At 41.5% G+C, this 20815-nt stretch overlaps 1 protein-coding gene across 2 annotated transcripts in view; it reads right to left on the bottom strand.

The window, feature by feature from the left end:
• Positions 1–20815, bottom strand: part of FRAS1 (Fraser extracellular matrix complex subunit 1) — a 504323-nt gene that overhangs the window by 203934 nt on the left and 279574 nt on the right. For both annotated transcript variants that reach the window (XM_043447950.1, XM_043447951.1), the window contains 2 exons: positions 12350–12490; positions 9225–9368 (listed from right to left, as the gene is read on the bottom strand). In XM_043447950.1, coding sequence (XP_043303885.1) covers positions 9225–9368; positions 12350–12490 — 285 coding nt within the window. The remainder of the gene's footprint in view (positions 1–9224; positions 9369–12349; positions 12491–20815) is intronic.

The raw sequence follows: 20815 nt of genomic DNA, 5'->3' as shown, positions 1-20815 counted from the left end.
GATGCACACTACCATATGCAAAACAGATAAACAACAAGGATTTACTGTATAGAACAGGGAACCATATTCAACATCTTATAACAAACTATACTGGAAAAGAATAGAAAAGCAGGCAATAGGAATATATATATATATCAATAATTACTTTAAATGTAAATGGGTTAAATGCTCCAACCAAAAGACACAGACTGGCTGAATGGATAAAAAAACAAGACCCATATATATGCTGTTAACAAGAAACGCACTTCAGACCTCAAGACACATATAGACTGAAAGTGAGAGGATGGAAAATATATTCCATGCAAATAGGAAGCAAAAGAAACTAGAGTAGCAATCCTCATACCAGACAAAATAGACCTTAAAATAAAGATTACAAGAGATAAGGAAGAACACTACATAATGATCAAGGGATCAATCCAAGAGGAAGACATAACAATTGTAAATATCTATGCATCCAACATAGGAGCACCTCAATACATAAGACAAACACTAACAGACATAAAAGGAGAAATTGACAGTAACACCATAATAGTAGGAGACTTTAACATCCCACTCACACCAATGGATAGATCATCAAAACAGAAAATTAACAAGGAAACACAAGTCTTAAATGATACATTAGATGAGACGGATCTCATTGATATCTTCAGGACATTCCATCCAAATGCAGAAGAATACACCCTCTTCTCAAGTTCACATGGAACATTCTCTAAGATAGACCACATCTTGGGTCACAAATCAAACCTCAGTAAATTTAAGAAAATAGAAATCATATCAAGCATCTTCTCTGACCACAACGCTATGAGACTAGATATCAATTACAAGAAAAAAACTGTAAGAAACACAAACACATGGAGGTTAAACAACACGTTTCTAAATAACCAACAGGTTACTGAAGAAATCAAAAGGGAAATTAAAAAAATATCCAGAAACAAATGACAATTAAACACGACAACTCAAAACCTATGGGATGCAGCAAAGACAGTTCTAAGAGGGAAGCTTATAGCAATACAATCTTACCTCAAGAAACAAGAAAAACATCGAATAGACAACCTAACTTTACACCTAAAACAACTGGAAAAAAAAGAACAAAAAAACCCCAAAATTAGTAGAAGGAAAGAAATCATAAAAATCCAAGCAGGAATAAATGAAAAAGAAATGAAAGAAATAATAGTAAAGATTAATAAAACTAAAAGCTGGTTCTTTGAGAAAATAAACAAAATTGACAAACCCTTAGCCAGACTCATCAAGGAAAAAAGAGAGGAGAATCAAATCAACAAAACTAGAAATGAAAAAGGAGAGGTTACAACACACAATGCGGAAATACAAAGGATTATAAGAGACTATTATGAACAACTATATGGCAATAAAATGGATAACCTGGAAGAAATGGACAGATTCTTAGAAAAGTTCAATCTTCCAAGACTGAACCAGGAAGAAATAGAAATTATGAACAACCCAATTACAAGCACCGAAATTGAAGCTGTGGTCAAAAATCTCCCCAAAACAAAAGCTCAGGAGAATTCTATCAAACATTTAGAGAAGAGCTAATGCCTATCCTTCTAAAACTCTTAAAAAATACTGCAGAGGAAGGAACACTTCCAAACTCATTCTGCGAGGCCACCATCACCCTGATACCAAAACCAGACAAAGAAAACACAAAAAAAGAAAACTACAGGCCAGTATCACTGATGAACATGGATGCAAAAATCCTCAACAAAATTTTAGCAAAGAGAACTTAGCAACACATCAAAAAGCTCATACACCATGATCAAGTTGGGTTTATTCCAGGAATGCAAGGATAAATGAAAGTATTCCCCCTAAGATCAGGAACAAGACAAGGGTGTGCACTTTTGCCACTATAATTCAATATAGTTCTGGAAGTCCCAGCTACAGCAATCAGAGAAGAAAAAGAAATAAAAGGAATCCAGATGAAAAAAGAAATAAAGTTCTCACTGTTTGTAGATGACATGATACTGTACACAGAAAACCCTAAAGACAGTATCAGAAAATTACTAGAGCTAATCAGTGAATTTAGCAAAGTTGCAGAATACAAAATCAATATACAAAAATCACTTGCATTTCTATACTAACAATGAAAAACCAGAAAGAGAAATTAAGACATCAATCCCATTCACAATTTCAACAAAAAGAATTAAATAAATATCTAGAAATAAACTTACCTAAGGAGACAAAAGAACTGTACACAGAAAATTATAAGACACTAATGAAAGAAATCAAAGATGACATAAACAGATGGAGAGATATTCCATGTTCCTGGGTCGGAAGAATCAATATGGTGAAAATGACTTATACTACCAAATGCAATCTACAGATTCAATGCAATCCCTATCAAATTACCAATGGTGTTTTTCACAAAACTAGAACAAAAAATTTCACAATTCATATGGAAATGCAAAAGACCCCGAATAGACAAAGCAGTCTTGAGAAAGAAGAACGGAGTTGGAGGAATCAAGCTTCCTGACATCAAGTTATACTACACTCTGTGACATAAATCAAAGCAAGATTCTCTATGACCCACCTCCTAGAGTAATGGAAATAAAAACAAAAGTAAACAAGTGGGACCTGGTTAAACTTAAAAGCTTTTGCACAGCAAAAGAAAATATAAGCAAGGTGAAAAGACAACCCTCAGAATGGGAGAAAATAATAGCAAATGAAACAACTGACAAAGGATTAATTTCCAAAATATACAAGCAGCTCATATAACTCAATACCAGAAAAACAAACAACCCAATCAAAAAGTGGGAAAAAGACCTAAACAGACATTTCTCCAAAGAAGACATACAGATAGCTAACAAACACATGAAAAGATGCCCAACATCACTCATTATTAGAGAAATGCAAATCAAAACTACAATGAGATATCACCTCATACCAGTCAGAATGGCTGTCATCAAAAAGTCTACAAACAATAAACGCTGGAAAGGGTGTAGAGAAAAGGGAACACTCTTGCACTGTTGGTGGGAATATAAATTGATACAGCCACTATGGAAGATGGTATGGAGATTCCTTAAAAAACTAGGAACAAAACCACCATATGACCCAGCAATCCCACTCCTAGGCATACACCCTGAGGAAACCAAAATTGAAAGAGACACATGTATCCCATTGTTCACTGCAGCACTATTTACAATAGTTAGAACATGGAAGCTACCTAGATGTCCATCGACAGATGAATGGATAAAGAAATAGTTGTATATATACACAATGGAATATTACTCAGCCATAAAAAGGAACGCATTTGAGTCAGTTCTGATGAGGTAGATGAACCTAGAACCTATTATACAGAGTGAAGTGAGTCAGAAAGAGAAAGATAAATACCAAATTCTAACACATATATATGGAATCTAGAAAAATGATACTGAAGAATTTATATACAGGACCACAGTGGAGAAATAGACATAGAGAACAGACTTATGGACATGGGGAGAAGGCAGGAGAGGGTGAAATGTATGGAAAGAGTAACATGGAAACTCACATTACCATATGTAAAATAGACAGCCAAAGGGAATTTGCTGTATGGCTCAGGAAACTCAAACAGGGGCTCTGTAGCAACCTAGAGGAGTGGGATGGGGAGGGACATGGGAGGGAGTTCCAAGAGGAAGGGGATGTATGTATACCTATGGCTGATTTATCTTGAGGTTTGACAGAAAACAGCAAAATTCTGTAAAGCAATTATCCTTCATTAAAAAATAAATACATAAAAGAAAAGAAAAAAAAGAGTAGAAAAACATACAGATATATACATATATGCATATATAGTTGAATCACTTTGCTGGACACCTGAAACTAACATAATATTGTAAATAAACAATACCTAGATTAAAAGTAAAATAAATAAATAAAATGTTTCCGCCTTCTCCTCTACAATATTACTCTCAGCATTATCTCCTTTCTACCTAAGAACTAAAAAGTACAGCCTTCCCATTAGACATTCCAGAAAAACAATGTCATTTTTTAATGCACCTTCATTTGAATATTTCTTCTTCATGTTTTCTTTTTACTTCTCACCCTTTTCTATGAAAAAAGAGAAAGGTTTTAGCTGAGAAAGACAAAAAGAAGGAGCACCCCAGGTTTTGAAATTAGAGGATAACATTGTTGAGATGTGAGCAAAGTATAAAAAACAAAACTCTATGGAGGAAAACAACTGGTTTTCCATAATACCTCACCATGTCAGCTGCAATCTTATCCACTCTTACCTCTCATCCCAGCTCATTTGTCTTTGTTGAAAGCCTTCAGCTCTGGCCCCAAATCTCACAAACTGTGTATTTGCTTTGATAGACTTGGAGGGATAAAAAACCTCACACACATGACATCTCCATATGTGATAACACATTGAGGTTATTGGACCTGTTCCCAGGATGTGCTTATTCTTGTCTGAGTGATAAATTAGATGTAATTTTCTTTCTTAAACAGCTAAGGGCAATTAAGAGGTCTCTGATGATGATCTTAGGTTAGGTACAGCTCAGAGAGAGAATAAATCCTCTGAGTAAATCCTACCAACCTCTAAAGTTCACACGAGACAGAGGGGAAAGAGAAGGTGCTTCAGGGCTTCCACTGTGTTAGATTTTCCCAAGGACTTTGGAAATACACTTTATTGAGGGCACCACATGGGTGGACTATCTTCTGCTCTGCTATCACCAGGGCTCCTCCTAACACCTTCCAGCATTTAGATAAAAGTCACTGAAATATTCCAGGAGTTTAACTTATGACGTGACTGAAGTAACACTTGAGCTAAAAAAGGAGTTCCAGGACTTTAGGCTCAGGGTGAAATGAAGATTGCAGATGAGTTTATGGCTCAATGAGACCTTCACCCTCCTCCTGGAAAGCTACCCCAGATAGTCCAATTGTCCCACCTGCCCAAGGTCAAATATATCATCTTCCTATTCTGGTCCTTCACAAATGGTTCTCTTAGTCCCTGAACTTACTAGATCAGAATCCTAGAAATCATCCCCCAAATTCACTCTCCCTTAGCCTCAGGTCTAGGAGATCACCAACTTCTGCTGTTTCTATTATGTTGAACCATATGAAACTGCCATTACTTGACCTTTTTTTTTTTGCCCACAAAACAGCAATCTCAGATGGGTCGACCTAATATACGATTAATGCTTACTGAAGCTGTGCCCTGCTCTTCATCCCCTCAGCAACTTTCTCATCAAAGGGATTCATCTCTCACCTGGATTCCTACAACTCCCTCCCAAAGGACATTCTGCCCCTATCTTCTTCTACGCAATCTTCTGCAGATCTTTCTCTTTACAGAAATGTAATTAAAATGCTTCCTTCCTTAAAAACCTATCACAGCCTTTATAACAAGGCCTCTTCTCCTCAAACAGAACCCACAAAGGCCTCGTGACCTGGCCTGCTTCCTTCTGCTTCAGGGCCCAGCACCTAGAGGGACCTGGCATTCTACTGAACTCTCTGTTGATGCCTGAATAGAAACTATTCTTTGACTTGTTTTCTGGAATTCTGTCCTCTCCAAATCTCCAAAGCTCTCTAATTCTTACTCATGTTTCCAAATCATCTCAGTTATGACTTGTTCCAAAAGGCCTTCACCACTCACTACACACATGCACTCATGCACGCACACACACACACGAGTGCACACACACACACAAGTGCACACACACACTCACATTCCAGCCTGGGATAGGGTGCTGTCCCTCAGCTCATGTAAGTCACAGTAATACCACATTCAAGAAACATCTCCTTCCTTCACTACACAGTGTGTTTCTGGGATGCAAATACTATATTTTATTCATCTGGGCCTCCCCAGAGCCTAGCACAGTGCCTGGTAAGGAGCATGTGGGTAATAAATGTTTGATGAAGCCATACATGAACAAATCCATTAAAATATTACAGAGAGAATTGGGAGGTATTTGAAAAGGGCATATATTCATTAAAAAATAAACCTTGGGGTCAGTGCACTTCTCTAAAAGGTCAACAACTGAAATTACTGGTCATATTTTTCTGTGATAAATATTGATAAGCTACTCTCAACTCAGGGCTTCTCAGGTGGCGCTAGTGGTAAAGAACCCACCTGCCAATGCAGGCAGACAAAAGAAACATGGGTTCGATCCGTCAGTTGGGAAGATCCCCTGGAGGAAGGAATAGCAAACCACTCCAGTATTCCTGCCTGGAGAATCCCATGGACAGAGCTACGATCCACAGGGTTGCAAAGAGTTGGATAAGACTTAAGCGATTTAGCATGTACGAGTGCATTCTCACTCAACAAAAGATTTCCAAGTACCAAACAATGGGTTACCTTATTTAAAACTTTCACCTAATCTCAGGACAGACAAGGTGTGTTCCTTTCAGCGTACATTAATGGAACCTGATATTCTAGGGCTGGGAACTTCCAGGGTCATTTGGCCTACTTCAATGATTCTTTATTCCACTGATCCCATATAAACCTTAAAAAGTTAATGCAATTCCTAATCACCTAATTTTCCTTCAAAGAGGCCTCTGGACATTGGAGAGAACTGAGCTGATTAGAAATTAAAATTTTCCAACCTCCTTATATAAACATTTATTTATAAAATGGCCCCAGCATAAAGTGTATAGGTTCCACACTCAGAATAGTTTGAAAATAGAAAAGCCATTATGAAGGTTCAACCTTCTAACAACTCTATCATCTCTGCAACTTCCAATCCATCTTCCACGCAGCCTGCAGCCTTCCTGCCTGTAACACAGTCTTAGTTGTCAACAGTTTCCTCTAAAACTCTCATAGTTCTATTGCTCATAAGAGTCAGTCCAAATATTTCAGCCTAGAACTCTGCATTCTGTATACCCTGGCTCCAACTTATATTTTCCAGTCATTTCACCTAATATGTCGTAATTCAAACCAGGCCCTTCAGCCAGGTTGGACCACTCTCACTGGCCACGAATGGCCCACAGGTTCTACCCCTGTGCCTGTTTCTAGGTAGAAACACACCTGGGATGCCCACCCCATTTCCCTCTGTCTCACAGAATCCTAGCTATTCTTCAGGAAGAATTTGGGGCCCCACCTGTCCATATCTTTTATTTCTCCCTCCTCTGAACTCCTACCACCCATACTGCCTAAAAAGGTTATGATCCATAAATCGCTTTGTACTGTCTGTTAACTATACTTGTGTCATCTCCTTAAGTAGCCTGCAAGATCTCTGAGACCCCCCAAACAGCAACTCAGCACCCTGAGCTCAGGTTATTCTCAACAAATATCCACTAATGTGCTTTAATCATGTCAGGAACCTCTTGGGTGCTGCTCCTCTGTATCCTAACATAGAAATCAGCCCCAGGCTCCTCTGTCCTTGGACTTCTCCAGGCAGGAATACTGGGGCGGGTTGCCATGCTCATCTCCAGGGGATCTTCCAACCCAGGGACTAAACCTAAGTCTCTGGCATTGCAGGCAGACTCTTTACTGTCTGAGCCATCAGGGAAGCCCCTCTAGTTGTGGGCTATCACATCTGTCTGAAGCCTGGACTCTCTGGGCTTCTACTTTCCATTGTTCCTAAAATGTTTGCAGTCTCTGTAATCAGGTTTTGCTCTGAATCCTAGCAGGTCTTGGCTGCTTTCAAGTGTTCTGTCTCCCTAGGGTATAGATCTTGGACTCTCACGTTGAGTCATTTTTTCACTCATTATTTTTTTTTGGTGGTACTACATGACTTGTGGTTTCTTAGTTCCCCGATCAAGGATCAAATACAGGCCCCCAGCAGTGACAGTGTGGAGTCCTAACCATTGGACCACCAGGGAATTCCTTCTAATGTCTAGTCTTAAGCTCAGTGTTATTCGCTCAGTTCTGTCTGACTCTTTGTGACCCCATGGACTATAGCTGCCAGGTTTCTCTGTCCGTGGGATTTCCTAGATGAGAACACTGGAGTGGGTTGCCATTTCCTTCTTCAGGGGATCTTCCTGACCCAGGGATTGAACCCCTGGGTCTCCTACACTGCAGGCGGATTCTTTACTGTCTGAGCCAAGGTCATGTGCCAAAAGAAAGAAATCACCCAGGACTGCGGCGCCCCAGCTACACATGAAGCACTATTATCGTTTACTCACTGTGTTGAACGGGCCACCTCGATACTCTGATGCAGACAACTGGCCACACTCCCTCCCTGCCTGAGAACAAGCCCTACAGCCAGGTCAGCCCCTCCGGGGTGTGTCTAACCAGATTTTTCAGCTTCCCCTCTTGCCCACTGGATCCCAGGATGCTTCCTACTCAAGCCCTTCAGAGCGTGACAACAGCTGCTGTAGGTAAATCTCTGCAACTTTCTCATGCAACTTGGAGAAGTGGGTCAAGAAATATAAAATAACCCACGAGTCTGTAAATTCCCTTCTTCAGACTTAAACTCTTTGAGGGCACAATCATCGTCTTATGAAACTTTTTTTTTTTTATATTCTGAGCATCTGACCACTGTTAGACACTCAAAGATATTTATTGTAGGGATGGATGGATGAACACAAACACCGCGTGGCTACTTCATCATTATCCAAATTCCAGGTTTCTTTCCAGTAAGTTGCTTTTTAAACAAAATCTGTGGCCATACCTGTGCAGCATGTGGGATCTTAGTTCCCTGATCAGGGATTGAACCTGTGCCTACTGTATTGAGTGCACAGACTTAACCATTGGACCACCAGGGAAGTCCCAGTAAAGCTGTTGCTGCTTTTTTTTTCTTTTTTGGTTTTCTAATTTACTTCATTTTAAGATCTGAGTACTAAACTGAGGAGGAAAAAAAAAATCCCATTTCCTGAAGCAACTGATTTGCTTCTAGGTTAATCTCCCTGCACTTCCATGCCTGGTTGTTGTTGTGTGCGCTCAGGGCTGATGACAAAGGTTCTTCACAGCAGGAGATAATGCAGACAAGAGGACAATAGTTTTCAGAGGGCAGTGACTATCTTGAACCTACCTCTTGCCGTCTGAAGCTAAAGTGCACTGCATGCATGTAAGCAATCATTACCATGACTTCAGTTTTCATTAATATGAGGTTTCTAAGATTTTTTTTCAGGAACTGCAAGAGTATCATTAGAAGATTCCACTTGAATCCACAGATATTTACTAAATGTCAGATAGAAAGCAGTGAAGTGAATTTTTGGACATGAGACAAACCTCTCCCAAAAGAGAGCTCTTAATCTGATGACAAAGGACAAACACAAGAGCCTTCTGGGGCCTGGCATGAAGAGCCCCAGCCTTCGGCTAGGGATTTCTGAGCCTGTGAAGGGGCCTCACTCACCAGCACAGTAGCCCACGAGGTTGAGGAACTGCTCCTCTTCACAGCTGGCCCTGCAGCTCCCAGCAGTCAGAGGAATGTGAGGGTGGCAGGAGATGCAGTCAGACTCCAACGGGCCATGGCACTGCCTGCAGGTGGGGTGGCACTCTGGAAGGAAAAACAAGAGTCGGGACTGGAGTAAGCAGCTCAGCATGTACACACACGAAGTATTTAGTGTACTCCACCAATTACACTAAGAACAGACTTCAAACGCTAATCATCTTTCGAAGAAGACGCCTGAGCAAGTCTGGCACACCCTTTGGCATTGACCAAAAGACAGCATTTCTAGTGCAAAAACGTTGCCCATGAACAGAACATGAAATCTAGAAACATTAAAATGAGAGAAATTAGGACTTCCCTAGTGGTCCAGTAGCTAAGCTCGCAGGTCCAATAGCTAAGCTAAGGGCCCAGGTTCAATCTCCAGTCAGGGAATTAGATCCCATATGCCACGGCTAAGAGTTCACAGGCTGTAACTAAAAAGATCCCACATGCCAAGAGGAAGATTAAAGATCTTGTATGCCTCAACTAAGACCCAGTGTAGCTAAATAAGTAAATAAATACTTTAAAACTTTCTAGAAAATAAAATGAGAGGAATTGGTTGCTCAGTATGACCATTCCCATCTATATAAGTCATGAAGCTCAGATCAAAGTCAAGAAGCAGAAAAAGAAGCGGTAAAACTCTCCCTCTCTAAAATTCAAAGAGCTCGATGGAGAAGAGGGAGACATTTTGCTTCTCAGAAATCCCCAGCAGGCACAGGTGGAACTATCCATAGCAGGGGAAGTGAAAACTTCTCACAGTCAGATGCCAACTCTGCTCTCCCTCCAGGCCACAACTTGAGTGCCTGTTTTAGCAGCAACACTTAATTAAAATACAAAGAGCCGAAAAAGGCCTCTTTCTGGAGGTTATCATGAGCCATGTTTGAAGTTCAATTCTTTAGACAAAACTGTCAAAGCTATGTTTTCCCCAGAAAAACCACCAAATTACTGAGAGGTACTATACTGAAAAAGAGCAGTGAGTCCCAGTAGGTGCAGGCAATAAAGACAAGGATGGCAAACAAGAAAAGAAAGTTGCAGCTGCAACTGCTCTTGTGTTGCCAAGATGGGCAGCGGGAGCAAGTGTGCTTGGAAGGAGATTGAAGGGTTTCTCTGCCAAGGATGAGGAAGTCTAAGCCTATATGATTCTAAGAGGAGGGGAGGTGAAGGACCAGAGCTGGGTAGTGCTTGCTGGAACTAATGACAAAGAATTCCCTTCTGGTGCAGAGCTGGTGGGAAGGAAAGGCACAGATTTCCAGTAAAGTCAACTTTGTCTGGCAGAAGGCCAAGAGAAGATAAGAAGTTATAGGAAAAAAAAAAGCAAGCGAGCAAACTGCTGATTAGAAGGCTAGCATTAACTACCACCAGTTCTACATTCCTGAGGCTCTTCAGTTTGTAAATGTCCATCCAAAAGATACTAGCACTCTCAGGATGATCTCTACCGCCCAATGCCCCCTCCCTGCCAGGATATTTCCAGTGACCTTGGAGCCCCACTGCTTGTGATACTGTTACTGAGTCCAAGTCCCCTCTGCTCGCCCCACGACAGACCCATAAATCAGTAGACGAAGTGTTGAGGCAAGGAATAACAACTTTATTTGGAAAGCTGGCAGACCAAGAAGATGGCAGACTAGTGTCTCAAAATAACCATCTTATCACGGTCTGGATGCCAGGTTATTTTACAGAACACAGAGGAGGAGGAGGAAGTGAGAAAGTAAAGTATAAAGGCCATTAATCTTGCAAATACCCCCTGGAATGACCAGCCTCAGGGAGGGGATGTGTTAATTTCCTCTTTCTTGCAGTCATACATAGGTGAACAGGGTCAGAAGGTCTCTCTGGACAAAAGCATTTTGGTTTCACATTCAGGCAGAGGGGCTGGGTTCCCCTGAGGTACGGGATTATGTACAGATAGTATCCTTTCAGTTTAGGAAAGCAAGAGAAAGCAAAAGAAACAGATTCAACCTGTAGCTGGATTTTTTTATTCTTCCCTATGAAAGTACCTTCCATCTGCTGGTCTCAGGCAGGCAGGGGCATGGGCAGAGAAGAGTTACAGCTTCTCAGACTTTCCTCCCACACAACAATTTTCCACAGATAAAACCAACTGGGCAAGGGTGCAGGCACAGAAGGAAAGACCACAGTTTTCAAGGACAACCCCAGTGACAAAGAAACCAAGAATGCTCCCCACTGAGCTTAATAGAATGTTTCAAGTAAAACAACCCATCAGGGGCCTACAGAGATTAAAAAGCTACTTGTAGAAGAAAATTCCAGAAGAAACAATATTGATCTTCAATCATCTAAATTTATATTCACATTAAATTTCCTCTTTGGAGTTTGAGGCTTGATGAATCTGACAAATTTTAATTTATTTCAAAAATATTTTACACATTTACTACGTGTTTTCCAATGCCAGAAACACAAATCAAACAATTTTATAACGATGGGCTTTATCCCTATCAGTCGGCCTCAGCAGTCTATTTTTAGAAATAAAACCATAATCATGATAGAATGTGTTTGTCTTTTTTTTTTTCTTTAGCAACAAGAAAACACAGAGCTACAATAAGGTGCTTAAATTTTAGTATTTTGTCGATTCCAATAAAACCCTTCACTAATCTGAACTAGTAATTTTTAAAATCTCTGTCACTGAAATATACAGGTGCTCTTAAAAACATATTGGGCTGATGCGTCAAGGAAGAAAATAAATACCTCTTTCCCTTTTTGCTCTATTAGGCTGCAGCCAGGGGTAGGGTAGCTGCAGCTGAGGACTGCAAAAGTAAGGCCAATGCCTGCTCTCCCACAAGTGCATGAGAGCCTGCTCATCTCCTCGATGGCCCCCATCATCCCTCACTATATGCAGAGGGTCAAGCTGATTCTCATTTTGCACTTTATCCACATTTCCTATTGGATGAACAGAATTTCACTTATTTTCCTCACTCAGAACGACTCACAGCCCAAGTCTAGTCCCCTGGTATGACACAGTTTCTAAATGCAGAGTCAGGGTGCATTATGAAGACAACATATGGGCATAGGGTGCGACGGGCATACGCCCCAGCCATACTCACCTGTACAACTGCCTTCCTGGTTGAAGTACCCATCTGGGCACTGGGAGAGACACTGCCCGTCCAACAGCACGTGGGAAGGCCAACAGGCTGTGCAGTTACGTGGGCTCATCCCTGCACACCCAAAACAGGATGGGTGGCAAGCTGGAAGGAAGAAAAGGCAGAAGAGATAATCAGGAGAGCCGCCAGCCAACAAGGACAGTAGCTCTGCCTTTCCCATTCACTTTCCTGAAATGGTCCATTGGTATAAGTTCTATCGGAGAAGGCAATGGCACCCCACTCCAGTACTCTTGCCTGGAAAATCCCATGGACGGAGGAGCCTGGTGGGCTGCAGTCCATGGGGTCGCTAAGAGTCGGACACTGTTGAGCGACTTCACTTTCACTTTTCACTTTCATGCACTGGAGAAGGAAATGGCAACCCACTCCAGTATTCTTGCCTGGAGAATCCCAGGGATGGCGGAGCTTGGTGGGCTGCCGTCTATGGGGTCGTACAGAGTCGGGACACGACTGAAGTGACTTAGCAGCAGCATAAGTTCTATACATTCACTTAACTTTCCCAAGGACAGGGCAGACAACTCACATACTTCTTTCAGGCTGCATCCTAAAAAGCAAGCATCTGTGGAACCCAGATTAAAGTGTTAGTTGTTCAGTCGTGTCTGACTCTGTACGACCCCATGGACTGTAGCCCGCCAGGCTCCTCTGTCCATGGAATTCTCCAGGCAAGAATACTGGAGTGGGTTGCCATTCCCTTCTACAAGGGCTCTTCCTGACCCAGGGACTGAACCTTGGTCTCCTGTATTGTAAGCAGATTCTTTACCAACTGAACCATCAGGGAACCCAGATTAAGAAAAGGATAAGTGACACAAAAAACAGAAATAACCATTTGTGGAGTCATTCATTTCTATATTCCCATGTTCCCCGTCTCAGAGGATGTCAGATAAAGAACAGAAAGCCATAAAAATGGTCTCCTTCCGTCAGGAAAGCTCCTGTACCATTAATGGGCTGCTGATCAGGCTGATCAAATTAAAGAGAAAGGTGATGGAGACCTTACTGATTGATTGCACAAAAGTTTCTATGGTGCCCATGCTCTGATGGAGACTGGACACATACAGGTAAGAAGGACTGTCCAACATTTTGAACTGCTCAAACTAGCTGCATCAACAGACACACAAGCAAGTAACTGGAATAAAACAAATGGAAAATGGAGTATAACAGAGAGAATAAGAGCATCACATCACAATTCTCTGCAACCTAGACTAAGTTATACAATTTCTCAAGGCTCCCACTTCCTCATGTATAAAAATGAGAATATAAACTATACATACTGAATGGGGTGTTGTGGACACCATGTGGATTATTTACTATGCCTCACTCACTTCTTCCCACAGAAACCACAATAATGGCTTTTGCCCACCTTTTGCCCTCACTCCTTCTGCCTCCTGCCCCACGCTGGGGCTTCCCTCTGTGGCCCCTGCATGATATAACATGCCCTTCCTCTTGGGAACTGTGAGTAAGGGTTCTTTCCCAAGACAGTCATCTCCTGATATGCTGACCTCATCATATCTGAATCATAATAAAGCCCACAATTTGAAACAGCCAATCACCCTCAATCACTCATTCATCTTTTGTTATTGAGCCGCAAGTAGGTTGAGGTGTTGGGGAAACAGAGGTGAGTAAGACAATGAGTGGAAGGACCCAGGCATTTCAGGGACAAGATCCACTGACTGCAGGGACACCACCCTCAGTCTCCTCTGCCTCCTCTGCCCCTTCAATGAAACCTCCTGAAGACTCAAGAGATCCGCAGCTTGGAAGAAGCATATGGGATTTTCTACCATTGAGGTCTCCATTTCCACCAACCCCCAATAAAAATGTAAATTTCATTCCTTGATGTACAGATTGGGCTGCTGTAAAGTAGGATGTTCTTGTCCAGCAGGACTGGTTTGTAGGAGTATTAAACTCATGATATATGGCTGGTAGATGACTGCTGTCCTTTAAACCTTCTGGTGCTCCACCCTAGTATTTCATCCATAACTGAGCACCTAAAAGTTTAACACTTGTACCTGAGCTAAGGCCATACCTGTTTGGATTGGGCAATACACCCTACCTTGCATGCCATGCATGCTAAGTCACTTTAGTCCTGTCCATCTCTGCAACCCAATGGACAGTAGCCCATCAGGCTCCTCTGTTCATGAGATTCTCCAGGCAAGAATACTGGAGTGGGTTGCCATGCCTTCTTCCAGGGGATCTTCCCAATCCAGGGATCAAACCAGCATCTCTTATATCTCCTGCACTGGCGGGCGGGTTCTTTACCACTGAGCCCCCTAGGAAGCCCCACACCCTATCTTGTGTGTGCTGTGCATATTTGCTCAGTAGTGTCTGACTCTTTGTGAACCCATAGACTCTGTAGCCCACCAGACTCCTCTGTCCATGGGGATTCTCCAGGAAAGAATACTGGAGTGGGTTACCATGCCCTCTTCCGGGGGATCTTCCCAACCCAGGGATCGAACCCAGGTCTCCCACTTTGCAAGTGGATTCTTTACTGTCTGAACACAGTAGGGAAGTAGGGAAGCCCACACCCTACTTATTGGTTGATAAATATTTTGATTATTATCCCCAGCTACACTGCAGAGCTTTATATCTATTCAACAGTATTTATTACCCTATGAAAAACAGAGCCAGAGCTCCAAGTTTTAAAATTATTTCCTTATTTTTTTTAGATTGCCTTGTTAACTGCTCTAATAGCACAAGTCACAGTAATTTTTCCCAAGTATTTTCAGAATCATTGACAAAATATTTCCTCTTTAAAAAACAAAACAGAACAAGTAAGCAAATATGATTATAAAAGAGAGGTACATATCAGCTCATTATTTAAGACATGTTTAACACAAATGAAATGACATGTGATAGAAAGTCAGGTGGCAGTATTTCAAAAAACAACTAACTTGTATTGTCAATACAAAGCCCTCTAAGATAATTGGGGAAGCAACATACTTCTACATACCTAAATTTATTTATGATAATACCAATATGTTCATATCAGACCTTACAAGATTGCAAATATCCCCAGCTCCTCCTGTTCTACCTCTTTAATAAATAGGAAATCAAAGCATATCGTTGTTGAATTGAAAACTGGGAGGAGATGAATTAATGCATTATGAGCAGACAACTTACTTCATTTCATTTGGTCACAAAATCAATGAGATAAACTGGCTCGATGTGAATAAAGATTGTTACTGAATTATATAAAACAAGAAAGCAACCATAAGGAAGGCTGAGCACCAAAGAATTGATGCTTTCAAACTCTGGTGCTGGAGAAGACTCCTGAGAGTCCCTTAGGTAGCAAGGAGATCCAACCAGCCCATCCTAAAGCAAATAAGTCCTGAATATTTATTGGAAGGACTGATGCTGAAGCTGAAGCTCCAATACTTTGGCCACCTGATGTGAAGAACTGACTCATTAGAAATGACCCTGATGCTGGGAAAGATTGAGGGCAGCAGGAGAAGGGGCAACAAAGCATGAGATGGTTGGATGGCATCACCTACTCAACCAACATGAGTCTGAGCAAACTTTGGGAGACAGTGAAGGACAGGGAAGCCTAGTGTGCTTCAATCCATGGGGTCACAAAGAGTCAGACACAACTCAGTGACTGAACAACAAAGAAAGCAATGAAGACAAATGAGTTGATGGGCCAAGAATTTCAGGAGAAAATCTTTTGGGTCCCACTTGATTTCAGAAATAAGCCTCACTGGACATCCCCATGGCAGACTTCAGAACTGCCTTCATTGGAAATGTTTAAGAACCAAATAGATAATGAGCTAGTGAGTCAACCTGTGCCATTGAGGGAAAATGATAGGCTGGATTACCATCCTCTCCAAGTATTTTGTCCTCTGTAATACTCTATTTCTGTAATGATAGGCATCTGTGTCTTTAAAACAAGCTCATGAAACTTCAATTCTGTGCCACTTTTGGAAATGTCTACACTCTTTCAGGGACTTTTATGAGGGTCTATCATTTAATGGAAGCTGATTCTGTAGCAGAAGTTCCAGTCTGAAGTCTAAGATCCTTCAAGGAAGACTAACTCCATTATAGGGCATATATGGAAGAGATTTGAGAATAAGTTCTGTGAGTAATTTCTCCACTACATTTTTTAGAGAGTGGTTTTCCAGTTGATGGCTGAGTATATTTCTGAAAAAGCGTAACAGAGCTGCTTAAGCACTAAAAGTTTTGGCATTAAAAGTGTCCTCAGATGGTTGTAAATTCCAGTCAACCTGACTCCAGTAAAAATTTTACCTAAAACAATGAAAACATACCAATTTTTTTGTTCATTCTATTTTCTGTTTAAATTTCAGACAAAGGACACTGCTACTTCTTTTTTCCTTTTAAATAATATATGAAGTGGGCCAGCATAAATATTTTCATATCATATAAAATTTCCTAGCCTTTCATGTCAAAACAATTTTTGAGGTGGATGTCTCTTGAATTATGATGTAAATATCAAAATCTTCTAGGATATGCAGTAGGAACACTATGATGAGGGATGGAAGTTGAAATGAGAGAAGTCAAATAAAATCACTCTCCCCCTCTCCCTCACTCTTCTTTTCCTTCTTTCTTTCTGTTTTCTTTTTAAAGAACAAAAGGCATAATGCTATTTAGTTCATTTTCATGAATGGTTTACTTCACTTAACATAATGTCATTAAGGTTCATCAACATGGAAACATGGGTCAGAATTTTCTTCCTTTTTCAGGCTGAATAATATTCCATTGTATGTATGCATATTTACCACATTTCGGTAATCCATTCATTCATCGATGCATGCTGAATTGCTTCCACTTTTAAGCTAGTGTGAATTATGCTGTTATGAAAAAGGGGTATACAAATACCTCTTTGAGATCCCAATTTCAATTATTTTGGGCATATACCCAGAAGTGGAATTGCTGGATCAGGTGGTAAAACGTGATTTATCCTACCTCCCCAAGCCCCTGGGAGTCCTTTAAGAGTAAAATTTACATCTTATCCATCTCTGTGATTCACACAGTACCTGTCACAGTCCCTGTCCCTGGCACGTCACAAGTTCTCAGGAAATAAGTTTCCGCTGACTGAACGGAAGGGCAGCTAGGAAGGTGAGTGGGTGGGGTGGGTGGATGGAAATGCTGGCAGCAAGCCGCTAAGTCTCCCTTCTCTTTGATCTTTTCTTTTCAGCCTCAGGCTGGTGAGTCCCAAATTTATGTGGACAGCTCTGACTTTAACCCTGAACTCAAATCACATAAATCTACCTGTCTAGGAGATGTCTCTACTTGGTGTTTCATTGCTACCACATATTCTTCATTCCCCATTATCCATTATCCATTAAGTATCCAAGCTTAACCCTTACCTACCTAATGTAAATGATCACATCACATTCATCCCATCCAAACTGTACTCATGACCCACCCCCAACCCCACATCCTACCCTCTACCTGGTCTTTCTGTACAATAACCCCCCTTCATACCAACAAGTTCAGCTCTGAACGTGCATTCATTAATCAGTCCAATTTGTTCGTAAGTCCAAAATATTAGCCTAGGTATGCAACTAACACAATTATAGAGTACCGTACTGCAATAGGTTTAAAATACTTTTCACATAAATAATACATTTAAATATGCAAAAAAATGAGAATATCTTTAATCTTGCAGTACCCTGCCTTGAAAAGTACCGTAGTACCAACTACCTCACTGCTGCTGTGATGCTCGCTTCTGGACATCCTGGGCTTGAAATAAAGACCCTGAGCTGCTGCACTCTATACAGTGGTGTGCGGTAAAGTACACAAGAGCATAAGCGCCCGTGGGGGATGCACACACGTGACCATGCACGCCAGACACGTGAACTAACAGGTGGGACTGGACATGCAAACACACGTTCACATCTTGGGCAGCTTGCAACTTGAATTTTGATGGTTCATTTCTAGGGGACTTACTGTATTCCCTGGCTTGCCTTTACCCCACCATTCACAAAGACGCTCACAATGAGAAAGCTGGACTTCTACTTTTCCTCACCATAACACAGCCAAGATAGGTTGATTTCTACTTCTTAAATCTGCATCAAATCTACCCCAGTTTAATCATCCTCGTGACCCTTAAAGTATACCTTCAATGTCACTCCTGATATGGGTCAGTGAGGCAGCTTCCTAGCCAGCCCTACTTATTGTCTCCCCATTTACCTGCCACACCACCACCAGGGAGGTCCCCATAAAATGCAAATTGACCAAACTACTTCCCTACTTAAAATCTTCTAATGGTTCTCCAAAACCAACAGTGTCAACTCCTATACATAGCACACACAGCCCTTCATGACATGACCCAACCCCATGTCTCCAGCATCACTTCCCTACAGTCCACCATTCGGACTTTATCCTGCAGGAAAACCAAATGCACAGTCCTTCTCCAAACACACCATGACTTTACCCTTGCTGTTTCCCTGGCAAAGAATACCCTTTCTTACCTTCTTCCCTAGTCAATTCCCATGAATTCTCAACAGCCTAATGTAGTTTTCCTTCTGCAAATTTTTTGTCATATCCTCTCCCCTAAATGGTCAGTCTCCTTTGTTGCATTCTTTCTGTATCTTCTGCCTATTGCCATTACAACATGTATCTTGTTTTTTCAGTTATTTTTTCTGTGTCAGTCTCCCCAAGTTGATCACTCTTTCCTTAAGGCACGGTCTATATTTTTTTTCATCTCTCTATCGCCAAAGCCTAGCACATCACTGCTATAAAAGCAAGAAGGAGAAACAGAAGACTGAACATCTCCAAAAGGCATGCATTTATACAGCTTATGTCAGTACTCTAGGGACTGCATTAAAGTGTTACTTAATATAAATGCCACGTATTTTATTCAATTAATTCAAGGGAATCCCAGCTTCATAAATAGCAACACACTCTTAAGCAGAACAGGCTGACTCCTGCGCATTTATTTCTTTAATTAAAGCTCTGTGCCTTAAGGCCTTTGGTGAATCTTAGGAACAACTAAATAGATAAAATACCACAATATGCTTTACTCCTTCTCATTCATCTAAAGCAGGTTATTTAATTAACCAAAATCATCAGTGAGTTTCTTATTTAAAAAAGAAATTGGCTTTCTGGTCCAAGATGGCAACATAGGAGGCTCCTGAATTCACTCCTTCTGGTGGTCACGCTAATCTACAATTACACATGGGCCAATTCCCTATGAAAGAAGTCCAGAAACTAGCTGAGCACCTCCTACACATTAAATGAATGTGAAAAAAAAAGGAGGGGGGGGGGCGGTAAGTATGCCCAGACACACTCCTGCCAAAAATCCTACCCCTGGAACAGCAACATGTTGATACAATAATCAAGAGGGAACTCACAGAGACCTAGCTTCTCCCTAAGGATTGAAGGGCTTGAACCTAACATTTACTACCCAACTTTAAGACTTCCACCTGAGAAATGGTCCTCCAACCTTTAGCTCCAAAAGCCAACGGGGCTTGAATCCAGAAGACCTACGAGATCAGAGTATCCAAAGAGACAGTTCTTCATGGGCTCGCTAGGATTCATGGTACTGGTCCCCTCAGGGCTCCCTGTGAAGGCATCCATCAGAAAGGCGCATCTCCCAGTCTTTTCCGGAAAGAGACACACATGTGTATAGTAAAGGCTGCAGCCTGAGGGTCAGGCCTCTACTTTAACCCACATATAGAGGCTGAGTGCCCACCATCCTCTCCAGAGACCTGGGAGGTAGGAGGACAGCGTGTTCATGTTCTCCCTCCACCTAGCTCCAAGTCACTCGTGCCTCCCTGGAAAGAATCCGTGTGCAGGTCTAGGGCCCTGGTTTTTTGACCGCGGCCCAGAGAACATGGCCACTGGTGGCCTGACTCTGATAATCAGCAGGGTTCGAGTTCGTGGGCTCGGTGGAATTATAGTGAACAAATAGTTGTTAACCAGCGACTCTACCCCCACCAGAAACAACCACCTTCCAGACAGTCTCTGAAAAAGACCCACTTGGACATTTTAGAAGTTGCTGCCAGAGGGTTTGGCTCCAATCTCCCAGCATTCAGATGCTGACTAAGATTTGAGGAGGGGAAATAAGTGAAGGTGGTCAAAAGGTACAAACTTCAGTTATAAGATAAACAAGATCTGGGGAATCTAATGTACAGTGTGGTGCTAGAGTTAACAACTGGTCTGCGTGTGCATGCTCAGTCATGTCTGACTCTTTGATGAACCGAGCAAAAATACTGGAGTGGGTTGCCATTTCCTCCTCCAGGGGATCTTCCCGACCCAGGGATCGAAACCACGTCTCCTTCGGCTCCTGCATGGGCAGGCAGATTCTTTACCACTGAACCACTTGGGAAGCCCTACAGTTAACAATACTATATGTATATTTGAAAGTTACTGAGACAGTAAATAATAGTTTTCATCACAGGAAAAAAAATTACAACTCTGTGAGGAGAAGGATGTCAGACCAAACTTATTGTCATGTTC

This window comes from Cervus canadensis, chromosome 26 (assembly GCF_019320065.1).
Source record: "Cervus canadensis isolate Bull #8, Minnesota chromosome 26, ASM1932006v1, whole genome shotgun sequence".
Classification (NCBI taxonomy): domain Eukaryota; kingdom Metazoa; phylum Chordata; class Mammalia; order Artiodactyla; family Cervidae; genus Cervus; species Cervus canadensis.
This window is presented reverse-complemented; position numbering and strand designations above follow the sequence as displayed.